Consider the following 21217-nt stretch of genomic DNA (forward strand, 5'->3'; position numbering starts at 1 on the left):
TTAAATAATGTTTATAATAAAGTCTTTTTTTTTTAATTGTTGAGGTAAATATTTAGGTAATTTGTCAGTAATTCCAAAGAAATAATAAAAAAAAGGTTACTTGCTAATTATCACCTAAATAACATGAAATTTGCAGACCTGTAAAATGAGGTGTTACTGAAAACACTGCTGACTGTGATCCGAAAAGAAACCACTCAGCCTGTCACTTTTGGTTCCGGTGAAGTGGTTTTTAATGTTAATCTGTCTGCTGACTGCTAACTATAGGAAATATAACATGTAGCCTACATTTACTAGCATTCATCCTTTAACTTGACCCTTGCAGAGCATGGTATGAACTGTTTTTCTTCACTTTCTTTTTTTTGTGCAACTAGTGATCACTCATTAGGCACATAAAGCTGGAGTTATGTGTGGAGTAGTCTCTGATTCAGCGACAGGCTGAGAGGCTCCACAGTTTGTCTGTTTAACTGACATGAAGTCACCATCAGAGGTGTCGGTAGTTCCGTGCTGAGAGGGGCAGTGGTCTCCACCGCTTTCTGCGACACTTCACTTCCTCTGCACAGCTCATTTAGGTGTTAACTGAAGGTGTTCAGTTTCACATTTACAACCAAAACCACAGCTGCAACACTCATACTGCAGTCATCATCTATCACTGGAGCATTATTCTACTCTATTCTATTCTTTTCTTTAGTAAATATGATGCTAAGGGGTCACACAGGTGGATGGTCTCTTTTCTTCCTGGCTGCCGTTATTCCAAGTAAGTTTGATAACATTCAAATCTCATTTCACCCTCAGGTAATGGACTAAACTCTCTCAGCTGTTCTTTCAATTCAGTCTTTATGGGAGACTTTTTACAGATGAATAGTGAGGGTTTCCACACCTTTACCACCCAGACATCTTTGTGCCAAAAATGAAACTATTAAACTCAAATATAAAATAATTTACATGATGCCATGCAGCACCAACTAATATTTTATCAAGTCTGTAATTATGTGCACACAAGGAGGTCAATAATGATGTGAGTGAACTTGTGATTGGGACATTTCTAATTGTCATTTATTCATTTTTCTTTAATAGTTTTAAATGAAATGGTGGTTATAGTATCTCCTCTTTAAAGAGTTGAATTTCCTTATACATGTATGCTATGAGTGCTGTTCTCTGTCATATATGAGACCGTTCTGGTTTCCTCTCCCACACAGCTATCATTGGTTTAGTGGTCTTCAGTGGTCCCATACTTTTTCATTCTCAGTCTGTGGTTTAAGCAAACAAATGGTATGACAATGGTGAGAGCCATTTCTCATGTAGTATCACATCACTACATCAACTAATTCATGTCCAAATATCTTGGAAATGGTGATTGTTAAAGAATGAAATTGTGTAAAAAAGTGGAAAGCATGAGTTTTGCATCTTTTTGCATTTTTGCATTTTGAATATTCCTGATTAAAGTTGTGTTTACTTAGATTATAATGCAGTTATTGAGTTAGTGAGTGAGTGTGGGCAAATAACTAAATGTGTAGTCTGCTGTGTGCAACTAATTTTAAAATGCTACCTTTTTATATAACAATAAAAAAAGAAGTCAGGTAATAAACAGACGTTGAGAATGACATGTCTCTTTCTCCACCAGGTGTCCACCTCCAGAGAAATGACAGCTCCATCCAGACTGCCTCTGACTCTGAGCTGCCCTCTGAGGCTCAGATCTACCAGCCGGTGTTGCAGCCCTCTGAGGCCGTTCCTCCGATAGGTACACACCAACACAACACCACGTTTATTACAAACATATACAACAGAAGCACCAGTTCCCATAGCCCATCTATTGTAGAGGGAATCACAAAGATGTGAAAAGAAGGAATCAATATTATTACAACAATATACAGGTGTCTGTAGAACGTTTTAATAAACTTTTAACCAATAAGAAAAGTTTTAAAAAAATCGAATTACACACAATTTGATATATGAAACATCTTAGTATCATGAAAACTGCGAGATACAATATAAAATATACATATTAAACTTACAAGCAGTGTGGAGAGACAGCTACAACATCACATTAAGCTAGTTGTATTCCTGAAATAATACTGTAATCATCTTCACCGCAGTTAGTTCACTTGCATTGTAAGGTAGACCTAACATTAATGGGTTTAAGGGAAAGTAAAAAAAGAATAAGTAAAGAAAAAAAAATTGGGGGCTCTGTTGGCTGCAACAACAGACAGTCTGACAGTGTATTGTAAAACATGTTAGGTGTGGCAGATAAAATAACATATTTGGTTATTATAAATAAAAGTACGTAATTGTGTGTGTTAATGTTTATCTCTGTGTGTGTGTGTGTGTTTTGTGCACAGGGACCTACATCCTGAAAAACGTTTTTGGGAAACCGTGCGTCAAAGCCACCATGGGAGCAGAGTACATTGTCATCGACAAGAAGGTTAGTGGCTCATCAGCTCTTTTAAAATAGATACAAAGATGTGTGTAGGCTACTCTGGCTCTGAGGTTGATGCATATTTGTATGTAAATTCATACTCTCATATGTCTCCAATATGAGTGATGAGTGTCATGGTTTGGAAACTCATCTTTAAAGAACAGAAATTAGTAGGCTGATTGGTGAGTCACAGCTTAACCCAGGGTCCCTGTACACCAGACAGTTACAGCGGATAACTGACCTCATTTTAAATGATGACTCCCACCCTTTGCACTATGACTTTCAGCTTCTTCCTTCTGCACAGATGTTTAGTGTCCAGAGGTCTAGAACAGAGCGGTATAAAAACAGCTTTGTTCCAGCAGCCATCACTCAGATGAATAAGTCGTGGAAACACTATATAGATGCTCATGCTATAGAAGCAACGCTTGCTTATTTATTTATGTATTTATTTATGTATTTATTTTTGTTTATTTGTTTATTTATTTGCTTATTTATTTATTTATTCAAATTTAATTCATTGTATTTTAGTGGTTTTAGTGATCAGTGGAGCCTTTAGCATTTTTTTATCATGTTTGTCTATTGTCTTTGTCTGTAAAATGTGTGTCACTATGGATACCATGTCTTTTTTTTTTACTGCAAACCAAATTGACCTATGTATACAAATAAAGTAATCTGAACCTCTATCAAATACAGTCACATTTTGGCAAAAAGTTAAACAACATAATGAGAAGAGACACTGACTTGTGACACTGTCTACTGATGTAAAGTAATATTTCTCTCCTGTGTGCATTCAGAAGACTTGGTATTTCAACCTGGACCCCTCCAGAGTCAGCATCAGTGGTTACTGTGGCAACAAAGCTGCTGCTCTCCATCTCATGCTGCCAGACAACGCTGCCAGTCTGCAGTTCACCTTCAAAAAGGTACAACACATTTAACAACAAACTTCACATTTCCCTCTCTGTGTATGTACTGTACTGTACTTAAGTAATACTGTACTGTACTGTACTTAAGTAAAGATTCCAGGAAACTGTTCTTTCAATTTTATGAACCTTTATTCTTCAAGGCAATTGTTGATCTTTTTACTGACAGCTTTAGTTACTTTACAGATTACAATTGTTCATGACCTTCCTGTCCAGTGAAAATCACATATCTCCAAATTGGGTGATTTTTTTTTTTTTTTTTTTGGTAAACTGAAGCATTAAATGTTTCTTTATTGGTTAAGAAAATTGTCCTATGACTATAGATAAATGACAGTTCTGTTTTTCTGAGCTCATGAGGAGATAACTCTTTTTTCTTTTCTTTTTTTTTAAACATATATTTATTGTTTTTATACATTTAACACATTGTACATACAACACAGAACCTTCCCCCAAATTGAACAAATGGCAGCTGTATAAAATAATAATAATAATAATATAAAAATTATTATAAAAAATCTTACTTGAAAGTAAATAGCTAAACATGAAGTTAAAATGATATACAGTATATTTTCAATGAAAATATTATAAAGGAAATACATAAATAACATCAATTAGTTTGAGAATTTGGTCACAAATATAAAACAACGTACAGCACACATTCCTCACAGTAGATTAGTAATTTTTCTCTAATTTCACACTTCTGGTGCCTCTTCAGTGTCACCATTTTTTAACAAATTCCAAAAACATTTCCCAGATGTCATAAAACTCCAAACTTGATGTTATGTAGGAGTTGACTTAGATATACGTGGTTCTCAAAGGACAGCGACGCTACAAACAGTCGATGATTTTATAGAATATGATGCATCTCTGTAGATTAAACGACCCATCAGTTAAAATGAGCACAACCACATAAACATCTACAGCAGTAAAATGCAACATACACATTAATGCACTAGTAATATTAAACATAATATATAGTAAAAACTTAATATATACTGTACAGTAATACTAAAACACTGGCAGGGATCACTTTTCTGCATTTTTCTACTTTTGATACTTTAAGTAAACTTACATATTTTCACCGAAGTAAGGTTTTGAATGCCTGACTTTTATTTGTAGTGGAGTATTTTCACAGTGTGGTATTAGTACTTTTACTTAAGTAATGTATCTGAATACTTCTTCCACCACTGCATGCAGGTTAGGTTAACTGGTAACTGTTAAAGCATTATAGGCATCATTATGACTAGAATCCTGTTCAGGGTGTCCAGAGACATTTAACACTATACTGCACATATTCCTGTTATGCAAAAATAATAATTTAATGTTTGTTTTTTTCCTTGTTAAAAAAACTATTTTTTACTCACACCTATTCTAATTTTGAGGGAACAGCAAAAGGAAAAAAACACACAAATTGTTCATGAATAATAGCTCTGTTTCAGGCCAAAACTTCAGATTTACATGAATTAGTACATACGTCCAGTTTAGTGCCCTGGAAATGTTCAGAAATGCAGTCATTATGGAAATAATAGAGTTGACACACAGAGGCTTCTTTCTACCACTGTGAAAAATAAAACTTTCACTAACTGTTCAGATCACAGAGCATCATGTATCTTCCAGCTTCACAGCTAGATGAAAACGTTCTCAACAAATGATGAAATGATGTTTGTTTACTTGAAAAAAGGTGTTAAGGATTCATGAATTTCTGAATCAGCTTCAATCTCTTGTATTTTTGTTTCCAGGAAAATAATCTTGTCTACGTCAACCAGCTGACTGCTCATGTGTCTCCTCTGCCTGTCTGCCAAGGATGTGCCAGTAAGCCCACATAGAGAGAGACAAATTAGATATCATATAGTTGATTTTTTTCTGATTTGGAACAACAATCTGCAAACACAGAGAATGTAACTGTCCCTGTCTTACATCCTCTATGTCCCAGATAAGACTTACTCAGGTTTGGTGGCCCATGACAAGCTGTTCGTAGCACCTGATGATCAGAGCTTCATGTGCAAATCTGGGAAAGTGCTTGTGATGTCGTCGGAGCTGAGGATCAAGCTGGTTCCTCTGCAGGTGCAGGCCTTCACTCTGCCCAACGGACGGTATGGAAAAGGTGACTGAGCTGATCATTTGGGTTCAGTGATGCTGCAGGTGTAAATCAAATCTGCTCCACAAATTTAAATGAGTGTATGTGGTTTATACTGTTCTAGTATATATTGCACCATAATCATATTCAGTCCTTTCCCTCTAATTAGGGACCGGGTACCTGCAGCTTTAATAAATATTATTGTTTTTGGAAGTTTTTGAAATTCTCATCTCTGGATTAAAAGTAAATCAACACTTGACTTTTAATTATATTTATTGGACAGTTTACTCCCTACATAATAGTCTTGTCTGCTTTGTTCCTGGTGTTAATACCAAATAAAAACACACGGCCAAATAGATGAATATGAGCACCAGTTTTACAAGGTTTTTTATTCATACAAATACATACATCGTCATATCTACTGTATATGGGCTTGTTTTCTACAGTTGGATCAGATCATGTTGCTTTTAAAACACTTTTTAAAACATCTACAAAAACTCACTGATAGCTTAGTTTGGAGGAACTTACCACTCTGTTAAGCTTCTCACTGGGCTTCAACACAGTCCAGTAGGGCGATCATTTTGCCATGATACTTCTCAATTTCTAAAACAGGAAGCTATAAAACAATGGTTGCATTCCATGCTTTCTATCAGGTTTTATTGTCTTTATTTCTCTGAGACATCTGGGCCAGAAGCAGGGAGTTGTGCCAGATACAATAAATACAATCTAATGGGAAAGCCTGGTTGGTGACTCTTTTTATTGATTGAGAAGATAGGTCTGTCTAGGTCTGTACTGTGAGCTTCCCATTGTGAGGATGAGATTTTAGAGAATCAGACGGTGTGATCATGTTTGTCCCATTGGACTGTGTTTAAGACCAGTGAGAATCTGCTGCAGAACAGTAAGTGTCCTGAAACTAAACTAAAAGCTAATGGTTTAGTGCTGCTGAGCACAATCTATAAACGATGGAAACCAATAGCCTTGTTGTTCCTCAGAGCAGTGGGCCTATCTCTGCACTAGTGGTTCATGTGGTTCATGAATCACATAAACAAGAATTAGATCAAAATGATTAGCGTATGTGCACAAATAGCCACAATCAGATCAGAGATTCCTCATGTTTCTGCTTAAATCAATGTCTTTATTTGTCTTAAACCATTCTCCTCCTCCTTCTTCCTGCATGTTGCTCTCCTCCTGTCGTATGTTTCAGAGGTGGAGTGTTGTGCCGACTTTAACAAGCAAATTATTCCCATCATCTTTGGGGCCGTAGTGGTGGGTCTCATTCTGATCGCTGTGATGACATCCCTGTTCATCAAAGACCGCCGCAGAGACAGATACGAACGGCTCTGAGCGCGTTGTGAAACTGGATGGAGATTTCCTCCATCTGAAAGAATATTTCATACTCACTTACTTTTACGAAAAGTTCTCAAAATTGCTCTCCTTAACATAAATGTACGTTTTTCCTCCTGGAATTTTTCTAATAATAAAAAAAGAGGTCTCATGTCTAATATTATAACTATAACTGCAAACAATGTGTTACATTTATTTATTTGAATATTTGATTTTTTTATTATTGTTTTCTGTTTTCCATTGATAGCCTTTTGTTCACTGCTGTGTGTTGTAATACTCTGATTTGTTGCATATTCAACATTTATTTGATAAAAAGGAAGTGGACTGAAAATTTGTTAAAGAGCCTTTAATTGCACTAGCAATATATATGAACTAGACTGTATAATGTGATTTATTATAACAATATAACACTTGCACCTATATGACAGAGTACTGCAGAATGATTTGGAGCATCATTACCTATTCTAAGTTAGTTTTGGCTGGATATAGTGAGAAATAAGACGTTTTTTTGAATGAAATATATTTTGTTTTTACCTGCAAAGGTAATACATTACTCAAACATATTATAGTGTAGCCAGTTTGGATGTTGAATGCTTAATTTTTTCAACTAATATAGATTCAAGATTCAAGATTCAAGATGTTTATTGTCACACCGGATATACGAGTACAATCGTGTGAAATACTTTTTGCTGGGAAGCTCCATTAAGAAAACAGTAAGTTAAGTAGCAAAAAATAATAAAATACAAAATAAAAATAATAGTGTATTTACAAATAATATACATTATAATAATAAAGGAAGTACTTGGTATATGCTAACTATAGAGGCAATATACATATATATATATATATATATATATATATACATATAAATATATATATAAATATATATATATTTATATGTATATATTTATATATATAAATATATATAAATATAACTATAAATATAAATATATATTAAATATATATAAATATATATATATATATATATACATAAATGTATGTATGTATGTATGTATGTATGTATGTATGTATAGTTACCATATACCAAGTACTTCCTTTATTATCCCATATATATATGGGAGCAGTAGAGGTTGCATACTATAAAAATATTGCACAGGCCTTTTTTATTTTTTTTTATATTGCACATATTGCATATATATGTTTCAGACTTTCTATATGACTTTACAAGCAATTCTTCTTGTTAAAAAAAAATAAAATAAAAAGAGTTTTATATTGTTATTGTGTGAGTGCTTTTTCTTTATTACTGTAATTCACCATCTGTTTGACAGAGAAATGCCCCCCTCTGCTGGTAGTTTGTGGTAACTTTGGCAAATATATGTTCTTTGGCTTCCTCTTCTTCCCCAAGGCCTATTGAAGGATGACACAATGGGGTATAACGCATGCGCAGTAACACTGCAGTGTAACTACGCATGCGTAGTACCCCCAGATATGACGCATTGATGACGTTTATCTATTCCTCTTTTCTACGTCCTTGTTCCTCTCCACCTCCACATCCGTCCTTCTCATTGGCTACGCAACACTACGAGTCCTTAGAAAGGTCATAAATAGTCTAACAAATATTTACAAGCGTTTGGTAGTGTTTGTTAATGCAAATGTAACATATTAAGGTCCCTAATATGTATGTATGTTTAGTTTAAGTTGAGAGGTTTTCTGTAGTTCAAATACGACCAAACGGTGTATGAGCTGTTAAAAAGTAAAAAGTAAATTACCGCTTCGCCTTTTCGCTCAGCTGGTCATTTAATCAGTTAGTTAGTTAGCAGCTAGCAGCTAGCCTCAGCAGCTGGTCGCCATGGCTGCAGTTATTCTGAGTTTCCCAACTCTGCAGAGCCTGAGGATCTTTACACAGTGAGTACAGCAAAGCCTTACATGGTTGTTATGATTTTGTCCAACGTTATCTCCCACCAAACAGCCTCTTTATAACGTTAGCCTAGCAGCTTTGTTTGCTAATGTTAGCTCCTTCACAGGTGTACTTGTGCAGCTGTCTGTCATTGCCTCACATTAATTACCTGCTTGGGGTTCAGGATTGCTGGACAGGTTAATATATCACGTTATTTGCCCCTCAACAACCAAGATAAAATGTTTGTTTCCATTGTGCTGAGCTGATGAGTCAGATAAGAGCTGAGCAAGGTTAAATAAAGGTAACAAACTGAGCTAGCATGGCTAATGTTGCTGGGACAACATGCACACTGTTGTGTAGCTGTATATACCTGTGCGACCAGCCTGCACCTGGGTATCACATTTAGCACAGGCTGTGTTTGGCTTTATGGTTTTCTGTACGTGCTATTTCACAAAGTAGCATTTCATCCATTTAACATCTGCCCTTCACAGTCATGTAGAGATATGAATGACACTGAAGTTGCTCTCCTCTCCTCTCTTCTCAGAAAATTGACATGGACCAAAAGAGGTGTGAGGCTAGTTTCAGGAGGTGAGTGAAGGAAATGCTCCTTGCAATAAACTGGGGGAAAAAAAATTCGGAAACTTGTGTTTTTGGTGGATTATTTCTCTGTTGTTACAATGCTAATTGGCATTGTATTTTACATGGTTGGAAAGCTTGTTTAATTACCTTCACAATGATGTCCAACTTGTAAGGATCATGCATTTGTGGGATGAGCAGCACAGCTGATTATGTGGGTAACGCCCAAGACAAATTTGCCAAAATGCTCCGCCATTGGTAAACAGTGTATTCTCCTGTTGGTACTGACTCTTGTTTTGAGTTGTTTGGTGGATTGGATGATTGAACTCTCTATCAGTAACAAGTCATATTGGCTATTTTACACTTTATTCATCTAATACACCGTCAGGAGCCTCAGTAGCGGGTGGAAGATCCATACGCAGCCACAACAGCCTGGCACCTCCTCCTCATGCTGGTCACCAACCTGGCCACACGTTGCTGTGGGATGGCGTTCCATTCCTCAACCAGGATTCGTTGCAGGTCAGCCAGCGTGGTTGTGTTGGTCACTCTAACACGTACAGCACGCCCAAGCTGATCCCACAAGTGTTGAATTGGGTTGAGGTGTGGACTCTCGGCAGGCCGTTCCATTCTCTCTACTCCCACATTGTGGAGGTAGTCTGTGATAACCCTGGCTCTGTGGGGGCGAGTGTTGTCATCTTGGAGGATGAAAGTTAGGTCCCAGATTGTGGAGATATGGGATCACCACTGGCTGCAGAATCTCATTGAGATGGATCTCTGCATTGAGATGGCCTTCAATTATGACGAGCCTTGTTTTGCCAGTGACATCATTGAGGAAACACACAACCACGCTGGCTGACCTGCAACGAATCCTGGTTGAGGAATGGAACGCCATCCCACAGCAACCTGTGACCAGGTTGGTGACCAGCATTAGGAGGAGGTGCCAAGCTGTTGTGGCTGCATATGGATCTTCCACCGCTACTGAGGCTCCTGACGCTGTATTAAATGAATAAAGTGTAAAATTGCCAATATGTCTTGTTTGTTCCTTGTTACTGATAGAGTTCAATCATCCAATCCACCAAACAACTCTAAACAAGAGTCAATACCAACAGGAGAATACACTGTTTACCACTGGCAGAGCAAACTTTTTCATGCTTTTGATTTAATTAGTGAAATGATGACTATTGTTAAGTTCATTTTAAGAATGTGTTGGTATTTTGGGATAACCTGTAAAGTGTGTTCTGTGTCCTCTTCAGGGGTAGGAAGAATAGAGAAGGTGCTGATTGCCAATCGAGGAGAGATTGCGTGTCGTGTGATGCGCACGGCCAAGAAGATGGGCGTCCGCTCTGTGGCTGTGTACAGTGATGCAGACAGAGACTCCATGCATGTGGCCATGGTGAGATGCTGGATGGATCTGTCTTGCAAAGAGCGCTGTCTTTTAGTCTTTGTAGTCATCTGCTTCTCAGTTTTTGCTTTCTGTGTTCTTCTACGCTTTCTGCAGCTGCTTTAACAAACACAATGAGGCAGCGTGTTGCTATAGTGGAGTTTTCTTGAACTGGTCATTAACCTTTTCCACTCCATCCCTCTGTTTCATAGACCCATTTTTGTCTTTTTTAGGGGGGTATAGGGGGTCTTTAGGGTGAGCTAGCAGGTCAATGCCACATAGAAGTGGTGTACATCATCTAAAAGCTGGGAACATGAAGATTAATTTGCTCAGCACTGTGTGTCAAGTTGTTCTATCAGAAATCAGAAATATAAAAAAATTTAAAGAAATTGTGAAAGTGTATAAGATACCATTTGTTACATAGACTTGGTGCTAAATTTAACTTTTTTTTAACCACTTGAGAATTGATAAAAATTATCAATAATCTCTCCAAAATACCATATTAAGAAACCACACCTCGAGGAACACCATAGAAAAAGTCATGCTGTGATTTGGTATAAATTTGGTACAATTTGATATTTGGAGATTTCTGCAAGAATTTAATTTTTTGGCGATTGGATGGAAATCTCATTATTGTCAATCTACCTAGGAAAGCTGTCCATCGTCTGAATGCCCTAGGTCTGTAATTTGTGTCTGTGAGGTTTCATGAGGCTGTGATTGTCCTAAAGGTCATTAACCTTTTCCACTCCATCCCTCTGAGTCATTTTATACAGTGAGGTCAAATTTTAAAAAATGGTTTCATTACAATGAAATGGCTACTATTGGGACTAACATAATCACACATGAATACACTCAATTGCTCAATGAATTCACAAGAGTCTCAGCTTTCCAGTGATACCCAATTTATGTAATTCCAAGACTGTTTAGGGACCCCAATATGCAGAAACAATTTTAGTTATGATACCGGTACCTTCACTCCAGCTCTAAAACTGAGTCTGCCACAGTCTCTGAAAAACAGCAAAGTCAGCCGAGGTTGCCAGCATCCTCAAGGAGTGGAAGAGGTTGATAGTTTACGAACTTGCATTAGTTATGTTCAGTTGAAACTTTCTGTTTTTGCTTTTTTTTTTTTTTGGTAGGCAGATGAAGCCTACCACATCGGCCCTGCGCCCTCCCAGCAGAGTTACCTCTCCATGGAGAAAGTCTTAGAAGTTGCCAAGATGTCAGGATCACATGTGAGTAGTCCTCTACTTGTTGTGAACAGTTTTGGGAAGATAAGTGATGCTGACCCTTTCCTTTAGTCTTGCTTAAAGGAGCTTCTTCAAAAGGAATAGTAGATCATGACGTTCAGATCTTTTTAACTTCTTTAATTGTTCTCCATGTTGAACTTTTCTTCTTTGACATTGAACTAACAAGGGGCTTTGACGTTTAAATGTGGTGTTTTAGAAAACGTGTTTGTGTGTGTGTAGGCGGTCCACCCTGGTTATGGCTTTCTGTCAGAAAACACAGAGTTTGCGGAGGCATGTAAACAGGAGGGCATCATCTTCATTGGGCCACCTTCCTCTGCCATCCGAGACATGGGCATTAAAAGGTAACCTGCATGTATATACAAAACAATATACAGTACATTTACTGTATATCCACTTTCCAATTGTCTCTAATTAACATTTAATAAAACAATTGTTTCGTGGTACCTAAAAGGAGCAACAATTTATGGGATACAGCAAGTAAAAATTTAATAGAAACATAAATGCATTTGAAAAAATAGCAATATGTGCCATTCACTTTTATTGCTTTGTTTCATTTTTCAGCACATCCAAACACATCATGTCAGCTGCTGGGGTGCCAATCGTAGGCGGCTACCATGGAGAGGACCAATCAAATGAGAGGCTGCAAGCAGAGGCTGTCCAGATAGGATACCCCGTGATGATTAAGGCAGTCCGTGGAGGAGGAGGGAAGGTGAGACGATAAAGCTTAGAAAACTTTGACCATTTAACTTCAGGAAACATGGGATAACCTTGTGTGGGTGTGTGTGTGTTTGTGTGTGTGTGTTTAGGGGATGCGTATTGCACCGTCAGACTCCGACTTCTTGGAGCAGTTGGAGTCAGCGAGACGAGAAGCCAGGAAATCCTTCAACGATGATGTCATGCTAATTGAGAAGTTTGTAGAGGATCCCAGGTAATAATAATAATAATGAATTTACTCACTCAGATAGTGCTAAACAAACAATTCTACCACCTTGTTATGTTTGTTTAAAGATTAATTTGTCCTTTTATTTCTCTGTCTGTGTCCTGTAGACATGTGGAGGTTCAGGTGTTCGGGGACATGCACGGTAACGCTGTCTATCTGTTTGAGAGAGACTGCAGCGTCCAAAGGAGACATCAGAAGATCATAGAGGAAGCACCAGGGGTGAGTGAGTAATAGTGGTCAGTTGAATTAATACTGACTGAGGAAGGAACTGTAAAAGCTGTTGTAAATTGGCACAAATCAGACAAAACCTACATCTATGTTTGAGTGAATTTAAATTCTGACATTTAAATCTCTTTTGAAGATAAATTTGGATTTGCATCTGGCTAATGGGAGACTGACTTGAGATTTAAGTTTAGGATATGTTTGTGGAATAATCCCCCGGGACCCTGTTTCAGTAAACGGGATTAGTAAAAACTCTGAGTTAGATAACCCTGAAATGAGGGGACATCTTTCTTTCTTCAACAAACCCTGAGTTTCTCTCTGTCTCCTCCGTCTTACAGAGACAGACACACTGCTTTATTTCCTCACTCATTCGTTCCGTATCGAAGAATGTATCGAAGCTCATTAATTAGCGGCGGTTCGGATATTAGTTTGTTACTCAGGACTATCTAAAATTACCGCTTTTATGCGCCGTCAGTCATTTCTTGAAAAGAAGTTTTTACCCTCAAATTCCTACACAGCATCAAGTCACCCTCAGCTCAGAATAAAACTTTATAACACTGTGTCTCTGCACACAAGACAGCTGTCAGTTTGTTAGAGCAGCTCCACTAAAATGTTTATTGCACATAATGTGTAATCTCAGTTTAAATAGTACAAAATTAGACTTGTAGGATCAATGAATAATGATTTCTAATCTCTCACCTGGAGCTATATTGTGAAACTGAATATTATGGCTAGGATCACTTCAATACGTTTGTGTCAACTGTTGAATGTTTTACTGTATTTTCAGTCTACTTCGTTATGTCTTTTTTCAGCCTGATATTAGTCCGGAGGTCCGGAGGAAACTTGGAGAGGCAGCAGTTAAAGCAGCCAAGGCTGTCAACTATGTCGGGGCAGGTGAGACACAAAACCAGTTCTCCTGTACACACTTCACCACGGGGCCTCAGGCCCAGAACACACAGTATATTCACGTGATATTGTTGTCTTCCCGTGTAGGTACAGTTGAGTTTATAATGGACGCCCAGCATAACTTTTACTTCATGGAGATGAACACCAGGCTGCAGGTGGAGCATCCTGTCTCTGAGATGATCACTGGAACTGACCTGGTGGAGTGGCAGCTCAGGGTAAGAGAGGAGGGAGTTTTTTAATCAACAGGAATTACATTTTGTCAACAAAACATTTTGATTTCAGCCACACTGATTCCTCTTTGTGTAAATCTCCTCCAGGTGGCAGCAGGAGAGCGCCTGCCTCTCCTCCAGGATGACATCATTTTAAGTGGACACTCTTTTGAGGCTCGTATCTACGCAGAGGACCCAAACAATGACTTCCTTCCAGGGGCGGGGCCTCTGCTGCATCTCTCCACCCCGTCACCAGATCAACACACGCGCATAGAGACTGGAGTCAGGGAAGGTAGGAGTCTCGATTTAACTCTGGTTGTGTTTACATGGATAGTTTTTCCATTATTTATGTAGCAATAATCAATATTTTATTTTAAGGAATTAAGTATCCAACACACACACAGAACAAAGAAAGAAATTAAGTAAAAACACTTTTGGGAAATTCAGTGCAGAAACCACAGCAATAAGTGTGTACAGTACAGACTGTACTCCATACATTTGTTAATCTCTCTGTTCTTTTTGAGAAATTGGGGCTGTCAAAGTTAAAGCGATAATGATGCATTTACGCAAATTCGTTTTAACGCCAATAAGTTCTTTAATGCATCAACGCAATCGATTTTTCGGAGGTTGGATTTTTGGTAGGTTTCAGAAAATCTGAATCTTTATTTATGCCAGGTGTATCAGGTATACACTAGGAATTTGCTTAATAAGTGACAGTGTCTGTTAGGTGTTGATTCAATGATCAACGATCCAATATTATCAATACAAAGTGAAAATATAGATACATTGTTATCTTTGAGATATGCCTTTATTTTGAAATTCACACTTTATATTTATGCTCTCTATTAAAAATAGATATCAAATCTAAATCGTATCGTGACAGACTTTATGATATCGGCAAATATCGTTTCGTTCAAAGAATCGATATATCATATTGTGATGAAACTTGTGATTTACACCTTTGTTTTCAGGGGATGAGGTGTCGGCACATTATGACCCAATGATAGCCAAGCTTGTGGTGTGGGGAGAAGACCGATCTGCTGCCTTAAAGAAGCTGCGTTACTGCTTACGACAGTACAATGTAAGACACACACACACACACACACACAGTTGAATGATGTCATGCATCTAAATAGTTTTTTATTAAACCTAAAACATGTAGCATTTGATTTAAATTATACAACAAATACATGAAACAATGCCTATAAATAATTCATGGTTCTGTGTTTTAACATTCTTTGCCTCCTTTTTGTTCCTCAGATTGTGGGACTGAACACTAACATTGACTTTTTGCTGAGTCTTTCGGGCCACCCGGAGTTTGAGGCTGGAAACGTGACCACCAGCTTCATCCCTCAGCACTACGCGGACCTCTTCCCCGCTCCGAAGGCTCCCTCTGGGGAATCCATCTGCCAGGCGGCCCTGGGCCTGGTGCTGCAGGAGAGGAAACACACACAGGAGTTCACACAGACCTCCACTGGTGAGGGCATAACATTTTCCTTGTTAGGACAAATGATCTATAGCACGTTTGATTTGAAAAAAAGTAATGGATATACTAAGTGTATATGGTGTGTGATTTTCAGACCCCTTCTCGCCATTTGGCTCCAGCAGCGGCTGGAGAAGCAACATTGAGTTTAACAGAAACATGACGCTACAGCTGGGAGACAAAAGTAAGTAACAGACATATGGTGAGCTTTTACTGCCCCCTAGTGTACAGGAAGGGAGGAGGATACTGTAGGTAAAGGAGGAAAAAAATAGAACATGATGAATATAGAACCACAATTTTGATCAACTGTATCAAAGGTGGTGGGACTGCAGAGAAGCATTATTATGCCTCCGTGCCAGTTGTATGTATGTCTGTGTTAAATAAGTTGAAGAAATGGTTAAGTGTGTTTTAATAAGCAGATCAGTATAGTTAGGGTTGACTAATAACTTTCTGTTAATGAATTTTTCATGACTCAATGTTTCTATTATAAATGTCACTGCAAGGCCAAACATATTCAATGAGAATGATGTTCTACTAGAGCCTCTGTGTTAAGTTACTTCAGTGTCTCCTCTTGTTTGCTTGCTGCTTCCTCTCAAACCTGTTTGGTCATTTAGAATTACAAAACATTTCATCTTGTGTGTTTGTTGTCTTTAGAAGTTGATGTGGTCGTCGTGTACAACAAAGATGGCAGCTACACAATGAAGGTGAGATGGAAGATGTCCTGTATCTTTTCATTTGTTTTTGTTGTTTTTTTAGTAAGTTTAAAGTACCCAGATCTTAAAAATAGAGCAGATCAGTTTTTGGTATTTTTAATTACTGATTGTAGCTTACATTATTGTATGATTGTTTTTTTTTTTTTTCTTGAACCCAATTTTCACAGATTTGAAATGCTTAAAATAAACACCCATGAATTCCCTTTATACTTGAGCATGAAAGTTAAGCCTTGGCCTCAGGAACAGTAGTTTGACAAAATAATCTTAACTCAGATTATTGTATTTTGAAAAGTAACCCTGTTAGGAGTAACGGGTGAATCTGTAGTAGTAGATCTGCCTCCTTCACATTTATCATAACTACATCTCTCCTTTCAGATTGGCGAGGAGGTGTACCATGCGACTGGGGAGGTGGAGCTGGAAGGTGGAGCATCATTCCTTCACTGTTCTGTCAATGGCGTGAAGTCTCGTCCCAAACTGGTGATCCTGGACAACACAGTGCACCTGTTCTCCATGGTATGTTCATACCACTACTGTTGACAATACAAACAGAGAAGTAGGGAGGTAGAGAGAGAGAGACGTAGAGAGAGAGAGGTAGGTAGAAATGTAGAGAGGGGTAGGTAAAGATAGAGAGATGGGTAGGTAAAGATAGAGAGAGATATAGGTAGAAAGGTAGAGAGAGGGAGGTAGAGTGGTAGAGAGGGGGATTGAAAGGTAGAGTGGCAGAGAGAGGGATAGAGAGGCAGAGTGGTAGAGAGATAGAGGTAGAATGGTAGAAAGGTAGAGTGTTAGCGAGATAGAGGTAGAAAGGTAGAGAGATAGAGATATATGTAGAGAGAGGTTACCTTTTAACAAGAACTTCACACTTCACCTGTTGCTGTTAAAATTGTTTCCATTTCCTGTCTTCAGCATCTGTCATCTTTTAGGACTGGTGACTAGGGACAAACACTTGACATCTGTCATCAGGGGAAATCAAATCCTCTTACCTCAGCTGCCAGATAACTGTCACTTCTGATCCTGACATCTTTTCTTCTTTTCTGCAGGAGGGAAGCTCCCAGGTCTCTGTCCCAGTGCCCAAGTATCTGGCTGGCGTGAGCGGCTCTGGGGCTCAGGGTGGAGCTGTGGCCCCCATGACAGGAACCATAGAGAAGGTGAGTTTGGTTGTTTTAACTATATTATAATTGGCAGAGAATTTAATTTGTAGCCTTTCACATCACTCTATTTCAAGATACAACAGCTATTAGTATAACATTATCTTAAAGCTAGGGTCGGGAATGCTGAGAAACTAGCAAGAGTACACTACATTTAAAAAATTATCCAACGGAAAAACCCAGCCCAGTGTTGCCAAATCTTACTTACTAGCGCTAGCTCCAAAACTCTCTAAATCTAGCGGGAAAGTCGCCAAATTGGCAACACTGACAGCCTCTCCGTTCAGGGACACCTCTTAGTGTATTATTGATTACCTAACATGTTCTGGCAACTAGTGTAACGACACTGAAGCAGAAGTGATAAGAGCAGACAGACTGCCATATTTTGAACAACTGAAACTCTAAATAGGTAATAAAGACATACTGTATTTTATGATCTCTGTCAGATGAGCACAACAGTGTTCATGACAAGTTATATATTTACTATTCATTTAATTCACAACGTGGCATAATGTGTAGAATGTCAAACATTTATTTTAGATTTAATACACATCTATCTGATGAAATGTCATTGAGATGCAGTTAGAACAGCGCCTTATGGCTGTGTTAAGCCTCTTTTATATTTAACGGGTGGTGAAAAGACTTATGCCAAGAATGCACCGGTGTGTCCTCCCTTATAGCTCCTCCGGTAAGCCTCCTCGCTCCTTGAAATTGCATTTTTAGTAATTGGGATGTCCTTCAAGATGGAGCGCTGAGATCGATTTCCGGGTCACAAGCTGGAGGAGATGAGGAGGCACAAAATCGAGGAAATGAGAAGAGCCCCAAGTGTCCAAACAAAAACATTCTGTTGTATTGTGTTCAGGTGATGGTGAAGGCCGGAGACACAGTGGCTGTAGGAGACCCGCTGATGGTCATGATTGCCATGAAGATGGAGGTGAGGGACTCCCGCTGGCTCTGCCTCACACACATTTTCACCTTTACTTCAGAAGTACACACACACACACGCACACACACACGCACGCACACACACACACACACACACACACACACACACACACACACACACACACACACACACACACTCTGCTGCGGTTGTAATAAAGTTATGTTTTTGTCTCTGCAGCATACGATCCGGGCGCCCAAGTCCGGTGTGATCAAGAGGGTATTCTTCACCGAGGGCTCTCAGGCCAATCGCCACGCTCCTCTGGTCGAATTCGAAGAGGAGGCGGAGGAAGAGGAGGGGAGCAGCCAGTGAACAGACTCAAAACACACAACCACACCCATGAATACACACTGACAGGTAGGAGCCGGAACTAGTTACAGCTGGAGGGAAAGTGAGTCAGTCTGAACGGGGTTGGTGTCCATCACTTGATTAGTATTTCTGAAAATGCGAGTTAGGACCTGAATCATCTGTTGGGAGAGTCTGGTTAAGTCTTGAATGGATTAGACAAATACTTTGGCCGAAAGGTCGGAAACGGTGACCTAAAATGTTTCTGGGTTTGACTTGTGAGACAGCCAGTGAGTAAATAATCTCTTCTGTACAGTTGCCTTTTAAACATCAGATTATTTTCTTTATGTTAATTGTAGAACTTTTGTGTGTTTATATGTTTGAATCAGTGAAGCTATGGCAACTTGTGTTTGCAATTTTATTCCAAGTCTCTTCCCTCTGCGTTTCTGTTAGTTGTGTAGTGTTTGTTTAATTACGGTTCACTCCCGAAATGACGCGTACTCGGATAGCTGCAGACACCACATCAGACAAAAGACTTGCAGAGTTATGCCACAGTGGGCTATAGGAATAGTTACAAAAAGCTTATTTACAGAGTGAATACCATCAACTTGTAATTCTTTATAACATGTTTGCCTGGGGGGAAAAAGGCCATGAAGTTATTGTCACTGTTCGGTAGAACCATGCATCTAAAATTGTGTGAATTTAAACATTTTCTGATAGTTACATGCTGCTTTATAAGTTTAGAAAACTGTCCTACCACTTGTAAATATCATTAAACCTTCCAGTATTTAAAAATGCATTGCCACTAAGCTTAAATGCACGGTCACACAGGCACGAATGCAGACAACTAATCATCGCTTGCTGAGGTGATTTTCGAATTGAAAGTTCACCGGGAATGTGAATTTGCTTTGCAACTGGAAGCAAATGTTTTTTCTGCCCTTCGCTCACGTAGAATGAAAGTGAAAGGGAGGCGATTGTTAATTTTACTCGTGTGACCGGGCTTTAAAGCAATACTGTTTTTCTTATTCATCAAGAAATGACACTTTGAAGCTGCATGGCTTTCACTGGACAGTGATTTTAAGAGGAAAGTTATATGTAAAATTATTTTTGGTGGGGTTTGTTGATGTTCAGTTTTTCAACATCCACACATTCTGTCGTTCCATACTGACTCCAAACTCTCCATCGTTAACCCCTGAGGCCTGTACTACGAAGCAGGATTTAGGATTAGTGAGGCAACAGGTAACCCTGGGTTTTCCGCCCTACGACGGTGGTTCACTTCTTACCGGGCCTCTGAAGTGGGCTTGCCCTTATAAATAAAGCAGAGGTAGGCCCTGTTGTTGTAGAGGAGATTGTAACACTGAGGAGAAATGCCTTTAGAATCAGGAGGCAGAAAAACACTCCATAATTGTCAAACGGATTTGGCTCTGATTTGAAAATAAGGATGAAATGTCGGTCACAGACGGCTTTAAACAGACAGATGGTTTGTTTCTGTGTAAATCCGTAATCACTCCAAGTGAACTTGACCTGTTTCTGCTGATCACTGTCTTCTGACTAACTGGTGTGTTATGAGGCCTTGTAGACTAGAACTGTGTAAATTTTGTAGATGATTTAAAAAGCAATATTGGTCTGGTGTAATAAAAAGATTTCAAAAGTATGGACAGCACCATGTCATTCTTGATGTACTCAAGTGTTTTTAAGGTGGGTTGTTTAGTGTAACACTTAATTTAATTAAAAGAAAAACAACTCATTTTTGATTACTTGATCAATCAGAATTACTGGCTGTGCACGGCCATGTCGTGTCACATTCCAGGGTTGGAAGTAATCGGATCCTTTACTTAAGTAAGCACACTGTGAAAATACTCCATTACAAGTAAGCCATGCATTGAAAACATTACTTACAAGTACAAAAGTATTATCAGCTAAATGTACTTAGTATCATAAGTTAAAGTACCCCACTAATGTTTTACTATAATATATTGGATTAATAATAATCCAATATACAATGGTAAAACACTCACTGACAACTCAATATATTTTATGTGCAAAATATAAATTATGAATCATGCTTTATAACTTCATCATATGTTTCGTACATAAAATCTTGGCCTGCAAAGTAACTAGTAATTAAAGCTGTGAAACAAATACAGTGGAGTAAAAAGTACAACATTTTCCTCTAAAATGTAGAGTATAAAAATAAAGTAGCAGAAAATGTAAATACTCAAGTACAAAGTAACTCAATTGTACAGGTCTTTAGTGAATGTACTTGGTTAGTTTCCATACTGTGGAATATTTTACTTTTTTCGACTTTCTGTGCTATGACTTTGACTTTCTTTCGACATACTGTAATATGACGTTTTTCGACATACTATCCTATGACTTATTTTTTGGACATACTATGACTTTTTATTTTTTTGCGATACTGTACTATCACTTTTTTTTTTAAATACTAAACTGACTTTTTAATTTTTTTGGCATACTATACTATGACTTTTTAAAAACAAATGTCAATGTACTATACTATGATTTTTTTTTTTTTTTTAATTTTTCTTGACCTA

The 21217-nt window shown here is 38.2% G+C and overlaps 2 protein-coding genes across 3 annotated transcripts; both read left to right on the plus strand.

Annotated features, from left to right (window-relative positions):
- The first annotated feature begins 615 nt into the window (after positions 1 to 615).
- On the plus strand, positions 616 to 7445 carry LOC119488464 (lysosome-associated membrane glycoprotein 3). Of its 2 annotated transcripts, none has more exons than XM_037770169.1 (7): positions 616 to 754; positions 1622 to 1738; positions 2337 to 2419; positions 3211 to 3333; positions 5073 to 5145; positions 5267 to 5437; positions 6615 to 7445. In XM_037770169.1, the coding sequence occupies exons 1-7, from the start codon at positions 694 to 696 to the stop codon at positions 6752 to 6754; spliced, it is 768 nt and encodes a 255-aa protein (XP_037626097.1). In that variant the 5' UTR covers positions 616 to 693; the 3' UTR covers positions 6755 to 7445. The 2 variants fall into 2 exon arrangements, with proteins under 2 accessions (XP_037626097.1, XP_037626096.1); XM_037770168.1 differs by having other exon boundaries at positions 3208 to 3333; positions 6615 to 7444.
- Positions 7446 to 8304: 859 nt separating this feature from the next.
- mccc1 (methylcrotonoyl-CoA carboxylase 1 (alpha)) lies at positions 8305 to 20316 on the plus strand. Its single transcript, XM_037770165.1, has 19 exons — positions 8305 to 8620; positions 9157 to 9200; positions 10442 to 10581; positions 11706 to 11801; positions 12036 to 12157; positions 12378 to 12525; positions 12623 to 12744; positions 12864 to 12975; positions 13791 to 13872; positions 13972 to 14099; positions 14202 to 14385; positions 15065 to 15174; positions 15354 to 15570; positions 15674 to 15760; positions 16231 to 16280; positions 16665 to 16802; positions 17330 to 17437; positions 18297 to 18368; positions 18558 to 20316. The coding sequence occupies exons 1-19, from the start codon at positions 8565 to 8567 to the stop codon at positions 18687 to 18689; spliced, it is 2148 nt and encodes a 715-aa protein (XP_037626093.1). The 5' UTR covers positions 8305 to 8564; the 3' UTR covers positions 18690 to 20316.
- The last annotated feature ends 901 nt before the right edge of the window (positions 20317 to 21217 follow it).

Source organism: Sebastes umbrosus, chromosome 5 (genome assembly GCF_015220745.1).
Source record: "Sebastes umbrosus isolate fSebUmb1 chromosome 5, fSebUmb1.pri, whole genome shotgun sequence".
In the NCBI taxonomy this organism is placed as follows: Eukaryota; Metazoa; Chordata; class Actinopteri; order Perciformes; family Sebastidae; genus Sebastes; species Sebastes umbrosus.